A 16280-nucleotide genomic window follows, 5' to 3' on the forward strand; every position below is an offset into this window, starting at 1 on the left:
TTAATGTATTATAACGTATTTATTGACAAGATGTTAAAACCCAATAATACGAGCTTCCAGTTTAGCTACAGTGGTTTTGAAACGAGATACAAGAGTCTACATTATTGTGCAAAAACAAAAATAGAAATACAGCAGCAACATTTCCTACAGCAGAGCTGACTCTAAAATCTGAGGACACGACGAACATTAATAACAATAATAATACGAAGCACTGTTTACAATCATTCCCACATGGTGCTTGAGCTCACAAACGTTTAATACTGTGGAAAATGTGTTCAAAAGAGTTTGAGATGTTTGCAGTTTCAGACTTAACACCACCGACAGACAGTCCACCATCCTTCATTTGATTTTCAGTAGGAAATGCATCTGATTTCTGTGTTTGCAGTGTGTTTGAATGCAAACGGAGACACAGGTGAGTGGTGGAGAAATGCATTTTTCTCTGATTTATGGCATGAACTATGAAAAAAAGGAGCTTGAATCTTTATTGAAGGTGTCCGTGAATCTGGATAACTTCAGTGTTTTAATACAGGCTCCACCAGAGCTTGACTTTTCATGTCAGTCGTTCGTCCTGGACACGGTCACGTCTCGGTTTTCACTCGAGATGTGTGTACGGTCTTCACCACCTTGGCGGTGCTTTTTGCATCCTGCTCGGAGCTCTCTGAGAGAGTGTCTTTGGAGCCTTTCTTCTTCTGAAAGGAACAGAAATAGGCACACGATAGAGTGAGAAACGACAGACATCGATTCAGATGAGTCATCAGGTGAGTCGCCGACTCTCGCTCTAAAGGTTAACATTAAAAAAAGCAATGAAACTGTTCACCACCCCAAAATGAACATTTGCTGAACATTGACTCCCGCTCAGGCCATCCAAGATCAGGATGAGTTTGTTACTTCATTCATCAGGTTTGGAGAAATGTAGCATTGCATCAGTGTCTCATCAATGGATGCTCTGCAGTGAATGGGTGCCGTCAGAATGAGAGTCAAAACAGCTGATAAAAACATCACAATAATACACAGCACTCTAGTTCATCAGTTAACATCTGGAGAAGACAAAAGCTGCGTGTTTGTAAGAAACAAAACCATTAATGTACTTTCTAATCTATCATTTTAAATTCAAACCATCATTTCTGGCCAAAATACGAGTCCATAATCAATAATAACGCTTCCTTCAGTGAAAAAGTTCATTTGCACCTGTTGTCTCTCACAACAAAATCCAGCCACATGTTTATTTAAAGCTGTTTTGGCTTGTAAACGCTGCTTGATATGTGCAGATTTCACTCCTGATTCAGACCAACCCACTTTTTTTTAACTAGAGGAAGCATTATCATGGATTATTGACTCTTAAAATCATCGTATTGATGGATTAGTTTCTTACAAACTCGCAGCTTTTGGCTTCTTGAGACTTTAACTGATGGACTGGAGTGGTGTGGATTACTTGTGATGGATGTGATGGACTCTCATTCTGACGGCACCCATTCACGATCCATTGGTGAGCAAGTGACAGAATGCTACATTTCTCCAAATCTGATAATGACATAAACTCATCTACATCCTGTATGGCCTAAATAATAGGTAAATGTTTTCTAAATGTGAATTTTTAGGTGAACTATTCCTTTAAATAATTAGGAAGGCGAGGTGTGTGTCTGACCTGCGCAGGGGTCGAGCTGGAGCCGGGAACGTCTGCGGTGCGGGTCACCGGGAGAGGAGGCACCAGATCCGTCCGAGAGCTGAAAGACAATCAAAATGAATCTGACCTGAAATCAGCGAGATTTTGTGATACGAAACATCGTCTTGACCGCTCAGGATGGACTTACTTGACCTCGGAGAGCACAGAGCGCTCGCCGTCCGAACACTGGGAGCGCCGATACTGCCGGAAGCTCCTGGGGGAATGTGAATGACGGATCTTGATCGGGTCACCTTGTGTTCTGAAACCAGACACATGCAGCGGTTTGCACATGAACTTACCAAGCTACAAGCTTTCCGATTCTATTTCGGAGAGTATCGTAGCAGTAAACAACATATGCATCGTATGTGCATGGATACATTGTTAATATCAAAGCACAAAATACGTAACCATTGCATCCTCATACATTATGCATTTGGAAAAAAATGTATGCATTTAGAGAATTTACACTCTTTTAACGATGTCCTTGCTTTGTTTCTGAGTCTTGATCGTGTTAGGATCCTTGCTGGTCAGAGAGCTCCCAGAATGCATCAAAAATATCTTAATTTGTGTTGTGAAGGCGAACAAAGTCTTACAGGGTTTGGAACAACATGTCATTTTTAGGTGAGCTGTCCCTTTAAAAGCTTCTTCTCTGTGTTACAGCAATCTAGACTAACATCGAGCTCATCAGAGACGGTTTTAGAGATTGACTGAGCTGAATAATGCTGGTTCTAGTTCTAACACTGACATTACGTTTACATTTGTTTGTGGGATACCAATGCTTTCCCTATTTGTGGAACTATCGATCGATCGTCCTGTTTTCTAGGAGGACAGGTTTATTTGACTTACTCCACTTTCTTGTAGGGAATCTCCTTTAGTTGCTCCTCAGAGAAACCTGAAGGATCGACCAGCTCCTTCCTGCACACAAACACATGATCAGTCGTCACCGTGTCCAGAGACCGAGTCTGATCAGCGATGAGAGACGAGTTCAACTCACTGGATGTGCTTCCAGAGCAGCTCTTTCGCTTGGACGTCAGGGCTTCGTCTGCGATACACCAGAAGAAGAAAAAGAGTTCAACGACCGATTTCATATGATTTAACCCTGTAAATCTTCTGTATCATATCTGATGGGCTTCTAGTGATAAACATGATCAAAAGTACAATCTACAGCATGTCTTCTGTCATCTGATTGATAGTTTAAAGAGTTTTTATCCAGTAAAAGCTCTTTTAGTGTAATTGTACAAACGTCCAGGTTTCTGCTGTCCAATCTTGAGTTATTTTGATCATGTAAAGGTCAGAATAAGGTCAGTAATATCTCTTTCTGGACTGAAGCGGCTCAGCTTCACTTGATTCTCCATCAATCATGTTTCAGAGTCTCGTTTGAGGAGCGTTTGTTTCCAGAAGCTTTACTTTCACTGTTCCTCAGCGGAGGAATGATCTTCACAAGCCTCCACAAGCCAGACTATACGAGCCATAAAAGCCTGATGTGTCACATATGTTTCATTTAGAAGAGACGTCTCATGAGAGGTGCTTACGATCGTGAGCGGTGTCTGGAGCGCCGATGGTTGGGATCGTTGGGGTTTTTTTCCTTCTGTCTGCGGAGCACAACCTCAAACTGCGGAGCGGAGTCCAGCATCTCGTTCTCCTGCCGGGACCTGCAGGGTACAGTTCCACACCATTTCTCAAAGATTTCAGTTGTTTTTAAGACCATTCCTGTCCTCATATTTCAGGAGGTCTGTGTTCTTTTACCGTCCCGACAGATCCATAACCCACCGGTTTCTTTTTTTCCGGTGTTCTCTTTTGGAATTCTCGGATTCGCTGCCGCTGCTGGTGTTTCCACGGGAACGTGACCTGAAGGGGCCAATCAGAAGGGTGAAAGGTGACAGCATTTTTTGGGTGAACTAGTCCTTTAACACACTTCATTCTGAAAGTATTTTCTGCCAAAAAATGTGTCTGTTTCTATTTAAAGCCAGAGGAGTTAAACAGCATAAATGAGAAAAACAAAGAGTTGCACTGATTATTATTTAGTAAAGGAATAAAAGCGCACCTCCTCCTGTACTGTTTGCTGGCCTGCGGGTCGTCAGTGGTTTGACCTTTTCTGTCGAGACAAAACACAGTGAAGGATGTTTAAAGAGAAACACGGGCTGTTTCATCATCTGTAAGAGACAGACGGGCACAGACGCCTGCGCTGCTGTGAGGATTCATCAGGATTGATTTATTCTCAGCCGTTCTTTCATCAGTTCCTCGCCTGCGGCTGGATTCACTTCTTACTGATGCCCAGAGGCAGGAACTCATAACTAGAGTAACTTTCAGCAATGAGACTTTAGCTGAACAAATACTACCTAAATAATCCATGTATCGGAGACTAATGTAGACCTAGACGAAAGAAAATTAAAAAATGTTCATTAAGATTCAAGGATTGTTTACAAACTAATATATATTTGAAAATGTAATTCTGAACTGAGCATTTATTTTCCTACCTTTAGCGTTTATTTTAAGTTAGGTTAAATTTCTAGTATTTTTGTTATGTGCTTTATTGTTTATTTTAAACATTACAAGATAATCAGTGCATTGCTTTCTCAATTTTTGAAAGCGATACAGTAAATCAAGAAATATTTATTCTGATGCATTAGTATTATTTATCAACTATTACAGCTTTTATAAATATTTTGAATACGTTTAAAAAAAACACTCAATTTTAATTTTAGTTAAATATTTACTAAACATCTGCTTTTATGTGTTTTTTTGTTTGTTTGAAATATATATAAAAAAAAAAATTAAATAATTTATCTCAACAAACTAAACAAAAATAATATAGAAATGTTGCCTAATTAAAAGTTAAACTAAAAAGAAAAGGAAACTGAAAATATCTAAATAAAAGCTCATTAAAAATATTAATGCATGCAACTAAATGAAATACATTAAAAAAAATAACTTATAGAAACATAAAAAACTATTAAAAATGACTAAAGCATTTATAAAAAAAAATTAAACAAACAAAATTAAAATGACAACTGGAATATATATATTTTATTATTATTATTCTATTTTACTTTATTTAAGCCAATAAATGCATTTATTCATTAATTAACTAATTTATTCAATTTAATTCAATTTCTATATATATTGTATAGTTTTAGTTACCAATAACAGAAACCGAACTCTTTGTGTTCGGTTTCTTTCTTCAAACGAACAAGACTTAAAAAAAGACATTTGTTCCAGTTTTCTTCCTCTAGAGGGAGCACATGGATCTGGATTCAGACTCATCGCTGATGTTCAGAGACTCCCATCATGCTCTTCTTCACATGCATTAACACTCGAGGTCATGAATGAGTCTGAATGTGCTCACCTGCGGCGGGCCGAGAGAGACGTCTCGTTCTCGCTGCCTCCGGAGGGTGAACGTCTGTGAGCTTTGGGGAATTTGGGAGATTTGTTCCGCTCGCTGGCCGAGTTATACAGACCGCTGAGGAAAAACAATGATGGGACGGCTTAGAGAGAACAAGAATGCACCAATAATGGCATACCATAATAAAATACCACAGTGCATGCATACGAATCAGTGCTGATATTGTTAACTAAAAGTGAATCTACTAAAAATCGGTTTTGGTAACTGAAATAATGTTAACATACAGTAAAATAGAAAAACTAGATGAATGACTTAAAAAACAACAACTTGGAAACGTTGGCTTTGCAACTAAATAAAATAAGTTTAAGAAAATAACCTTAAGTTGGAGTACTAAAGTTAAAGCAACACAGAAATACATACTTATATATAAAATTACAACAATCTAACTAACTAACTCAAATAAAAGCTAAATACAACAAAATGTAATAAAACAAGTTAAAGGCAAACATTGTGAATCCATACAGAATTACATATAAAAAAGTAATTAAAATGACTAAAGCACAAAATTACTCAAATAAAGGGAAAATATAAAGGTAAAAGAAATTTGTTTAATGTTAAAGTGAAAGTACAAATGTACAAAACTGAAAAATAAATAAATAAAGCTAATTCAAAATAGTAATAAATACAGCTATTTTAAAAAAATCTTTAAGATGAAGCACCAAAATTAAAGCTATAAAAATATAAAAGCACAATACAAAATGTTAATAAATACGACTGATGAAGTTGAGTATTAATTTTAAAGCAATCTAGAAATATAAACAAATAATAATTTTTTTTATATATATATATATATATAAAACTCTAAGTATTAATAAATATTATAACAGTACACAAATAATAAAAGTCCCTTGGTGAATATAGGATACACTGTATGTGTGTTCATTGCTATTAATTTCTGAACTCTGAGTCCTGTACCTTTGAGGGGCGTCTTCCTCCCATGGTGCACTGGGCTTGTTCTGCGCCTCTGGAGTACTGTCTGTCTTTACTTTAGGACTGTAAGGAAATACAATGAAACAGTAGTGATAGTCTGTAAAAGCTTGATGCTCTAAAATGAGATCGGAATATTTTCTCCAAGATTACTTGAAGACTGCGCTGAATCTCCTGCTTCTCGATGTTTATCCTGAAGAAAAGAGACATTTCTCTTCACATGATCCGAGCTGCTTTGCTCAGGTCAGCTTTTGACTCACTTGGATCTATTTTTATTTCTCTGAAGGATTTTTAGAAGAAACATCTGAGACAAAGCTGAAACAAAACATGAGTCAAGTGTCTTAAACAGCAAATGACTTTCTTCCTCAGTGTCGTTGTCTCGCGTTCCAGCACAAATATCGAAACATGTTTACACCAAGATACATTAAGACTTGTTTTCTGAAAAAAATGCATTAAAATAAAGTGAGTGTAGTGAGGTTAGAAAAATAATCTGGTTTCAAAAATATTTTGTTTTCATTTTCTTTCCCTATTTCGTGGATGTCTTTTTTTGTCATTGTTTTAAGACTCACTTAACTCACTTAATTATGATCAAGAAAACAGGACTTAACATCTTTATTCCTCTTTTGCAAGTAAATATTTCAGATTTAAGAATATACATTGCAAAAATAAAAAAAATCAGTATTTTTGTCTTGTTTTTCAGTATAAATATGCATTTACTTAAAGGTGCCATCTATTATGTTTGCGTTCACACCTCCGGCGTCTAGATCTTGCCGCTCTGCTCACGACGCTGCAGAAAGATTTGTGAGCGCTCAGACGCTCTAACGTAGATCGAATGCTTATTTTGTATTTAAAGCGGCCGCAAAGCAAACAAGCTTGTTGATCTCGTGCAGACTAACCACAAGGAGTTATAAGTTAACCTCATAAAATATTGTTGTGGACGAAATATTATGATCCTTTACTTAAGATGAACAATCTCAGACACCTTGGTCCACGAATCACTTTTAATTTATTTTTGATGTCCCTGCATCATAGATTAATAGAAACGCTAAACAGCAATAATCAACCTGTCCTTTATTCTGCTTGGGAGCTAATGTGCCAACTCTCAAGCATTCACCGTGAGACACACACAATTGACTCTTTTCACACGCTTTCATGCCACACATCAATTTTTTCACGACAGAAAAACCACGAAGCAAAGAGGACACGGAGACCAACGGACTAGACAGAGCAGGTTAGTTATGATATAATAAAATGGGTAAGTTATAGCTAGCTATTTATCAAATGCAGCTAAGGTTAGCCATCGCTAACATTAGCATGTTTATCGAACAGCCTTCGATACATTTCTATGTTATAACTTCCCGAAAACAAATACACAAACATATAAAACAAACTTCTAGCGAAATACTAACAGCATCTAACTTACTGTTATAAATTTTGCAAGTTCGGAGTCGAGCCTCATTTCTTTCAGGTCCATCAGTTTTCTCCAGCGATTGAAAGCAGTGCCGATGTTTACTCTGGGTCGGCTCCTTTTCTTATGGGATTTGATTTGTGATTCCGAGCGCGGTTGTTTCCCTGTAGCGGGTGGTGGTCTCTTGCCAAGGGCTTGAGACATCATTTCTCTCTCTTCCCTGAACTAAAATGAACTAGTGGGCTGTACTTTCCACATGATTGACATCAGGTTCAAGTAAACCCACAAGACGTGCAAGTTATTCGTGTATCGCAGGTTGGCTGGTGGTTATGTTGCCCGCATACCGCCTCCCATGGTCGAAACTGGTATTACGACACCTGTCGGGCCGGGGCTAGTAATGCTAATGCTAATTAAGGTTGATATCTCTGCAGCACTATAACTTGACATTTTTTTTATGACATCATCGCCCTTATTTCTTCTCATTCTTTTGATGCGTGTAGGTCATGTTATGGATATTTTTACCTCAATTTTTGCATATGGCACCTTTAAGAATCAAAATGACTTGAGATATTAAGTCTTGTTTTCTGAAAAAACATGATCAAAATTAAGCGTGTTTATCCTTAAAACAAGAAAAATATCTCTAAATGTAGTCACAAATTTTTTTTTTACTTCGAATTTAGTTAACTTTCTGATTCCAGTTGCAATTATTATTATTTTTTTAAGCATAAATTGACCAACTTTTAACGCATTTTTCAGAATCTGAAGTCATTTTTGTTCTCAAGCAAATGTATCTTAGCAATGTTTAAATATCTGAGCTGGAAAACAAGATAAATATACAGAGGAAGAAAGTCATTTGCTGTTCAAGATATTTGTTTCATTGATAAAATGAATGTGCAAAGCATCTCGGATCATTTGATTCTGGGAGAAGCTCATACTGAGATCTGGAGCTGGAGGACATCTACAGTACATGAAATCATCGGGGTCTGTTTCTTAGAAGAAACATCTGAGATGCAGGAAAACCAGCGCAGACTGCATTTGATGGTCACACTGAACGATCTCTGAATAAAGTCACTGTTTGCAGTGAAAAGGTTACTCCAGAGCAATAAAACGCAGTGATCAAATGACGTTTAATGAGAGTGTTGAATACCTCTTGACCGGTGTAAGTGCAGTGCTTTTGAGGCCTTCACTCGTCTTCTCTGTCTTAGAGACCGTCTGTCCTCCGTTGCTCCGCCCTAAAGCACATAATTCCCAATCATGAAGGCTTCTGTGGCCAAAAACATCAGTCTGATGTTACTGTGTCCAGAACCCTTCCTGCGTCCATCTGCATCCTCCACTCCAGCCCTCTCGAGTCTCTGCTCTATTGTTTGAGTTTGGGCAGACATGAGCTGAGGTCAGGAGTGACCCACACATTCCTGCCTCAGCCCAAAAACAACAGCGTTTATCTCAATCGCATGCCGACGGAGCGCTGAAGCAAACTTGCCAACCGATCAATCGCACACCTGAACCTCATGTCATGTGACACTCTGGGTGTCTTAAAGGGGTCATGAACGGAGAAACCAAAAGTCCCTTGATCTTTTGACATATGAGACCCATAGATTCTACATCTCTGTCTGTTTAGCCCCACCCATTGATTCTACATGTCTGTTTAGCCCCGCCCATCGACTAAACATCACTGCCCATTTAAGCCCCACCCACTGATTCTACAAAACTGCCTGTTTAGCCCCACCCATTGATTCTACATGTCTGTCTGTTTAGGCTCACTCACCAACTATACATGACTACCTGTTTAACCCCGCCCACTGATTTTACATCACTACCTGTTTAACCCCGCCCACTGATTCTACATAACTGCCTATTTAGCCCCACCCACCGATTCTACATCACTGCCTGTTTAGCCCTGCCCACTGATTCTACATCACTGCCTGTTTAGCCCCGCCCACTGATTCTACATCACTGCCTGTTTAGCCCCGCCCATCGACTATACATCACTGCCGGTTTAGCCCCGCCCACTGATCCGGATCCAGAGGGAATTCATCTTGTGCCCTGCAATAAACGTTTACGCATACTCTCTTTTTATTTTATTTTTTTATGAGGGCAAAAAAAAAGAAAATCGGCCAAACATATTGGCCAAAAATAAATAGAAATTAATAAAAATCTGCATCATAATTGGCCAAAGGCTGCCCTGATTTCTAGATATTGCCATCGGCTAGAGAAAAACCCATATCCGTCAACCTCTTTTACTGAGACTGAAATGAATTGTTTTGCAACTTTCGCAGTTGTTGTTAATATATTTTAAACTCAAAAAGCATTTGATTTGTTAAGCATGTTTATTAAAAACAAGTTTTATAATAACTCATTGTTCGGGACCTTTACCATTGATGAAATTTCAGATGTGGACCTTGTTATGTAGACTTTGAGAACCGCTGGTCTGGGGTGTTCTGTGCGATTGTTTGTCTCAGAAAACACCTCACCAGGTGTGATTCAGGCGTGAGATGCGGCTCACCTGTGGGCTGTGTGCTTCTCTTCGGGTAGGTCTTGCTGCGGGTTCGGATCACCTGTAGGTCGGGTCGGGGCAGAGTCACAGACTGCTCTCGTCCGATCTGCATCGCAGTCTTTCCGCTGGAAGCAGAAACACACACAATGATTCACATCCTTACAGCATTAAAGCAATCCCTTCCAGGGCTCTCGACTGGGGCCAAAATGGATTTGGTTTTTAAGTTAAAGACATGAAAATGAACATGTTGGTTTTCTTGTGGATAAAAAAAAAAAAAACATGCAAATCCTGTCACACTGCAAAAAAATTCTCTTACTTAGTATTTTTGTCGTGTTTTCTAGTATAAATATAAAAATATCTTGATTGAAGATGAATTTACTGTACTAGCGAAACTGCTTAAGATATTATGTCTTGTTTTCTGTAAAAAAAAAAAAAAAAAAAAAAAAAATTCCACATTTAGTTTTACCTTAAAACAAGCAAAATAAAAAATAAATAAGGAAAAATCTTGTTTAAGAAAAATATATTTTTTATAATTCTCTTTTTATTTAGAAAATAATTTTACTTGTCAAGTAAATGCATATTAATTCAAGAATGTTTAGATATTTATACTAGAAAACAAGGCTAAAATACTAAGTAAGAAAATCTAGACAGCCAGTTTAGTTTTACTTCTCTTTTTGTTTTCATTTTTAAAATTTTTGCTGTTTACCTCATATAACGCTAAGGAGGCTTTCTTTTAATTGTAGTTTTATTTGATTCTTTATAGTCTGATATATGTTCTGTCATTTATTAGTCTGTATATAATACAGCAAGTAGTATATGCCGAGCCTCAACTTATTAGTTTCTGGTTTTGTAAGCTAGTTTGTCATTGTAGCCTACTGTTTTATTGTTCTCGTGCTTTTTAACGAAGAATTATGTGCTAAGAATGACCAGTGGGAAAAATGAGTCTAGAGCCCTGCCTTTATTAACTCTTTCCCCTCCAAACACAGAATTTTCCGGTTTTCCGTGTTTTCACTGTTATACTCTAGGGGGCGCTATTACACATCTCCTAAATGAGTCTAGAATGTGCCGATCAAAAACACAGAAGAGGAAGACACAGAAACGATATGTATGCATATGAAAAAATAATGCAATCATTAATAATAAACAACATATAAATGAAAACTGGGAGAACTGGTGGAAGTCATCTACTGCATCTTTGTTTTGATCATCTTACCGAATATGATACAGTAAAAATAATATTTTTCCTCAAAATGTTGTTTTTTAATGAAACACACCTACATTCAAGTGTTAATAAAAAAGAAGGCTTAAAGCTAGAATAAAACCGATTTTTGGTTTTAAAGGAGAGGTTCTCTTCTTTATTGTGATGTATTGCATGTTCAGAAACGCATTAAAACAAATATTCTGGGGGCAATGAAATTTTAGTGAAAGTCATAAAAAATGCTTGCAGTGTCTGACAACTTTTTGCTGGCAGGGAAAGAGTTAAAAGAACAGTTCTCTCAGAAAAGGAAAATCATGTTATTCTGTATGAAATAACTTTAATTTTCATTTTCTGGGTGAACTGTTTCTTTAAAAAACTGGTGTTAAGTGCTCGTTAGGGAGTTGCTTAAGATTTTGTAATTAGTCAATTATTTGGCCTTTTATTCTTTTGAAGTCGGCTCACATTTGGATGAATGTGATGCAGCCGTTTTCTGTTTATTTAATGACTAACCCTGAGAATGTAACACGAGTCACACATTCAGCATTATATCACTGTCTGTGACTAATATCTAATATCTGTACACATTAAAGGGTTATTTCTCAACACCTTGTGTCACTTCTATACCTCTGTTTGGGGTCTGTAACATTGAAAAACAATTCTGAAAGAAGTCTCTTCTTCTCACCAAGGCATTTATTTCATACAATATAAAATGTGAAATATTTTTGATAATAAAACATCTGTTTTCTGTGTGAATCTGTGTTTAAATGTAATTTATTCCTGTGATGCTCCGCTGTATTTTCAGCATCATTCCTCCAGTCTTCAGTGTCACATGATCTTCAGAAATCATGAAAATATGATGATTTACTGCTCAAGAAACATTTCTGATTATTAGCAATGTTGAACACAGTTGTGCTGCACAATATTTTTGTGGAAACTGTGATGTGTTTCAATTTCCAGGAGTCACAGATGAACAGAGAAGTTTAAAAGAACAGCATTTATCTGAAGAGAAAACTTTTCGGTCACTTTTGATCAGTTTAACGCATCCTTGTTGAATGAAAGCATTTATTTCTGGTTCACTAACCTGTAGCGATGCTTCGAGCCCAGAGAGCTGAACTTGGACAGTTTCCTTGTAAGTGGATTAGACTCGTTCTCTGGCATTCTGTGAAAGACATTTTATTAGCCTCCTTCCAAACATCTGTGGGGCAATTCTGTTGTTTACAGCCATATTTGAATGAGCTAAATTACAGAACAAATGTATTAAGGAGAGCTTTCCTCTCATTGAAATTCAGAAGCTGTAAACACGCAGCTCTGAGAAATGAAAAGCTGAAACATAATGAGAGCTCAGAGTAGAACTGAGGAACACCACGCTCATATAATTTGTGTTTCTGCTTGATTAAACATCTGTGTGTTATGAAGACACAACATGATTGGGCTTGTTTTTAACGTCTGGACGGTCCTGTTTCAGCTGCGTTCGGCTCTGTACACACCATATAAACAACACTAACAATCAAACATGAGTGATAAATATATTAGCCAACAATGGAGATCTACAGCTTTTAGTAGTTGTCAATTTCAACCAGGGTTATCACAGTTACCTGAAACTAAAATTACAACTAAAACCATGAAGGTAAACAATTTTTGTGAACATGAAACAAAAATAAAATCATTTATTTCAGCTATAGTTGCTAAAGCAACACTTGTCATTTTCACATAATAAATATGATTAAACTACGAATTAAAAATTGCATTTATATATTGGTGCTTTTAATATAATCAGGTTCGTTCTTTAATATTCAATAATATTGTGAACTTAAAATGAGAAATGTTATAAAAATAAAAAAAAGCTCAGTTACCTGTTAAAGTAGATAATCAGATTAATATATACATACTTTATTATAATGCATACAAAAAAAACCTGATAATATCAAAATGTATGTTTCTGCATTTGATAAATTATTTTAGTATTATTTATATACTTTTTTAATAGAATTGTCTTTTATTTTTGTAAATGTGTATGTATTTTTGTCATTTTTATCAGTTTGTATTTACTTGTATTTATTATTTATTAAAAAAATACTGTTTATGTTTATTTCAGTTTTGGTTTTAGTTAAGTTTTGTTTGAAATCAGTCATCGATTTCAAATGACACTGAACAAATAACTATATTTTTACTAACATGTCAGCTAATGCATTAACTGGTGTTCAGAACTGAGACTTTAGTGTAAAGTGTTACCAATAATTCAGTGTTTCTCGTTCTGGCCGTTGTTTCACACGCTGATTAGCAGCAGAAACCTCCAGCCGCCTGCGTTCTGAGCGTGTAAAGCTCTTTGGGGATTGGAGTGAGACGGCTCTGATTGAACAAACACCAGAGACGTTCAGAATAAAGAGCCTCAGTAAAGCCGCGGGAATCTGAGGCCCTTCGATTCACAGCGTTTCTCTGTGAGAACTACAGGAGAGTGTAATGCAGCGGGTTCAGCTTTCTGCACTCACACAAGTCGTACAGACTGGATTAAGATGTTTTTAAAGTGCACGAGGTTGTTCCAGCTTCACACGACTGCAATCCCTTAGAAAAAAACCCCAAAGCTGTTTCATGCAGTGGAAATGTGTAGCTGTTACCGAGCTGAGCCTTCAGATGAGGGTTTTATCGGTGCTTGTAATGCAATCAGGTCGATTCTGTCATATTAAATAATAGTTTTAACTTTAATAAAATAATTTAGATACAATTCTACAACAAAAAGCACATGACAGTATGTCATCAATGAACATATCAGATGTTAATATTTTATATAGTGGGAATTAAAATATTATTTATTATGGGCACTGAATGATGCATGTCCAAAATCATGGTAATACATGCCATAATATTAATTTTGCATTTGGTGTAGTTTATTTACTATTATTCATTTTCAATATTATTAATTTCAGTTTTTTTATTATTATTTTGAACTAGCTTCTATTTCATACTCTTTTTTTTATTAGTCGAAATTTTTTATAATTTTGTCACTTTGATTAGTTTTACTAAATATTACTTTTTATTTTTTATTTCAGTTTTTAATTATTATTTTTTTTACATTTCCAGTTAGTAATTTTAGTGCTTCAATTTAATCAATTGAAAATGAGAACTGAAATCATGAAAAAATTTAAATCTAATCTTTATATTTTATTAAAGCTTTATTTCAATTAACAGGTTAAATTTTATTTCTTAATCTTCATTTTTAAAATCTTTATTATGGGCTTTTGTCATTTTCGTTTTTTTGTTGTTCATTTTAAATATTAAAATTATTTATAACATTATTTCATTTCCATTTTTAGTGCTTCAACTTTAAACGAAAATAAGAAATGATAAATTTCACCTGCTAACTGAAATAAAGCTTGAAATAAAACTATAGCACATGAATATTAAAGCATGGTGTTACCATGTTTTCCGGACATGCATTATTCAGTAGTAATATTTGCATTCCCGCCATCTGTTCCACTATTGTCTGGGGTAACTGGATTAAAAGAGCAGTGAATCTCTGCTGCTTTACCTGAAGAAGGTGTGATGCTCCACGCAGCACTTCCACAGGTTCTTGCAGGCCGTCTTACTGGGAGCGTCGAAGAAGAACGACGTCTCATTGCACTGAAAACACACAGGGAATACAGTATCTAGCATATTCATAATACACATCGATTCAAAGCAGCTGCACAGAGAAACACGATGTTACGGTTTATACAGTGGCTACAGTGTAATGCAACGAGTGCTTGTGAATTCAACGGTATCTAGAGATCACACACAATTCATTTATTTATTGTGATGCTGTATTAAAAAGACGACTTACATCTCTGCCCATAACCCGCAGCTCAAACTGGGTTTCCTTGAAATACACTTTCGTAATTCTTGGCCTGAAACATTATTAATTAAAAGTACATCATTTATTAAACACTTTGCATCAAAACAGGGATGAGAGTGAAGTGCTAATATGAACTGATATAAAAGTAATACTATATATGATAATATCATACAGTATCTTGTGTCATGTCATAACATATATCATATATCACATTACATATGTCTTATCATCTCAAATCAAATCCTATCTCATACCATAGACCATATAGCTCATATCATATATCATATCATATCATATCATATCATATCATATATCTCTTATCATATCAACTCATATCTCATGCCATAGACCATAAACCTCATATCATATCATATATCATATTATTTTATCATATATCTCTTATCATATCATATCATATCTTATACCATAGACCAAATATCTCCTATCATATGGTATATCATATCATATCATATATCATATCATATATCATATATCATATCATATATCATATCTCATATCATATCATATATCATATATCATATATCATATCATATATCATATCATATCATATCACATATCATATATCATATAATACCATTATATTATATTATATCATATCATATCATATATCATATCATATCATATATCATATATCATATATCATATATCATATCATATCATATCACATATCATATATCATATAATACCATTATATTATATTATATCATATCATATATCATATCACATATCATATCATATATCATATCATATCATATATCATATCATATCACATATCATATCATATATCATATCATATCATATCATATCACATCACATATCATATCATATATTATATTATATTATATCATATCATATCATATCATATCATATATCATATCATATCATATCATATATCATATCATATCATATCACATATCATATCATATCATATATCATATATTATATCATATATCATATCATATCATATATCATATCTCAAATCGTATATAATATCTCATATCATATGATATATCTATTATCATATCAAATCAAATCTAATTTCATATATCATATCCCATATAATATCTTTCTTATCATATCATATAAAATCCAATCAAATCATATCTCATTCCATATATCATATATCTCTTATCATATGAAATCATATAACATCCCATATATCAAATATTTCATTTCATTTATAACATCATAAATCTCATATCACATCATACATCTCATATCATATCTCTCTCATTTCATAATCATTTCATATATCTCATATCATATATCTCATTTCACATCATTTATCATATCATACAATATATCATACATATGATATTATATGATATATCATATGA

The 16280-nt window shown here is 35.1% G+C and overlaps 1 protein-coding gene across 1 annotated transcript in view; it reads right to left on the bottom strand.

Moving 5' to 3' along the window:
* The window catches only part of epb41l4a (erythrocyte membrane protein band 4.1 like 4A), a 45582-nt gene continuing 29302 nt past the window's right edge, over window positions 1–16280 (bottom strand). Inside the window, exons 9-23 of the mRNA XM_052568169.1 lie at window positions 14911–14974; window positions 14620–14711; window positions 12175–12252; window positions 9905–10020; window positions 8549–8633; window positions 5982–6059; window positions 5010–5123; window positions 3708–3758; window positions 3434–3511; window positions 3196–3315; window positions 2658–2705; window positions 2510–2578; window positions 1812–1922; window positions 1646–1724; window positions 1–689 (exon numbers count right to left, since the gene is read on the bottom strand). Coding sequence (XP_052424129.1) covers window positions 579–689; window positions 1646–1724; window positions 1812–1922; window positions 2510–2578; window positions 2658–2705; window positions 3196–3315; window positions 3434–3511; window positions 3708–3758; window positions 5010–5123; window positions 5982–6059; window positions 8549–8633; window positions 9905–10020; window positions 12175–12252; window positions 14620–14711; window positions 14911–14974 — 1294 coding nt within the window. The 3' untranslated portion in view covers window positions 1–578. The remainder of the gene's footprint in view (window positions 690–1645; window positions 1725–1811; window positions 1923–2509; window positions 2579–2657; window positions 2706–3195; window positions 3316–3433; window positions 3512–3707; window positions 3759–5009; window positions 5124–5981; window positions 6060–8548; window positions 8634–9904; window positions 10021–12174; window positions 12253–14619; window positions 14712–14910; window positions 14975–16280) is intronic.

The sequence above is a fragment of the Carassius gibelio genome, chromosome B10 (genome assembly GCF_023724105.1).
Source record: "Carassius gibelio isolate Cgi1373 ecotype wild population from Czech Republic chromosome B10, carGib1.2-hapl.c, whole genome shotgun sequence".
NCBI lineage: Eukaryota > Metazoa > Chordata > Actinopteri > Cypriniformes > Cyprinidae > Carassius > Carassius gibelio.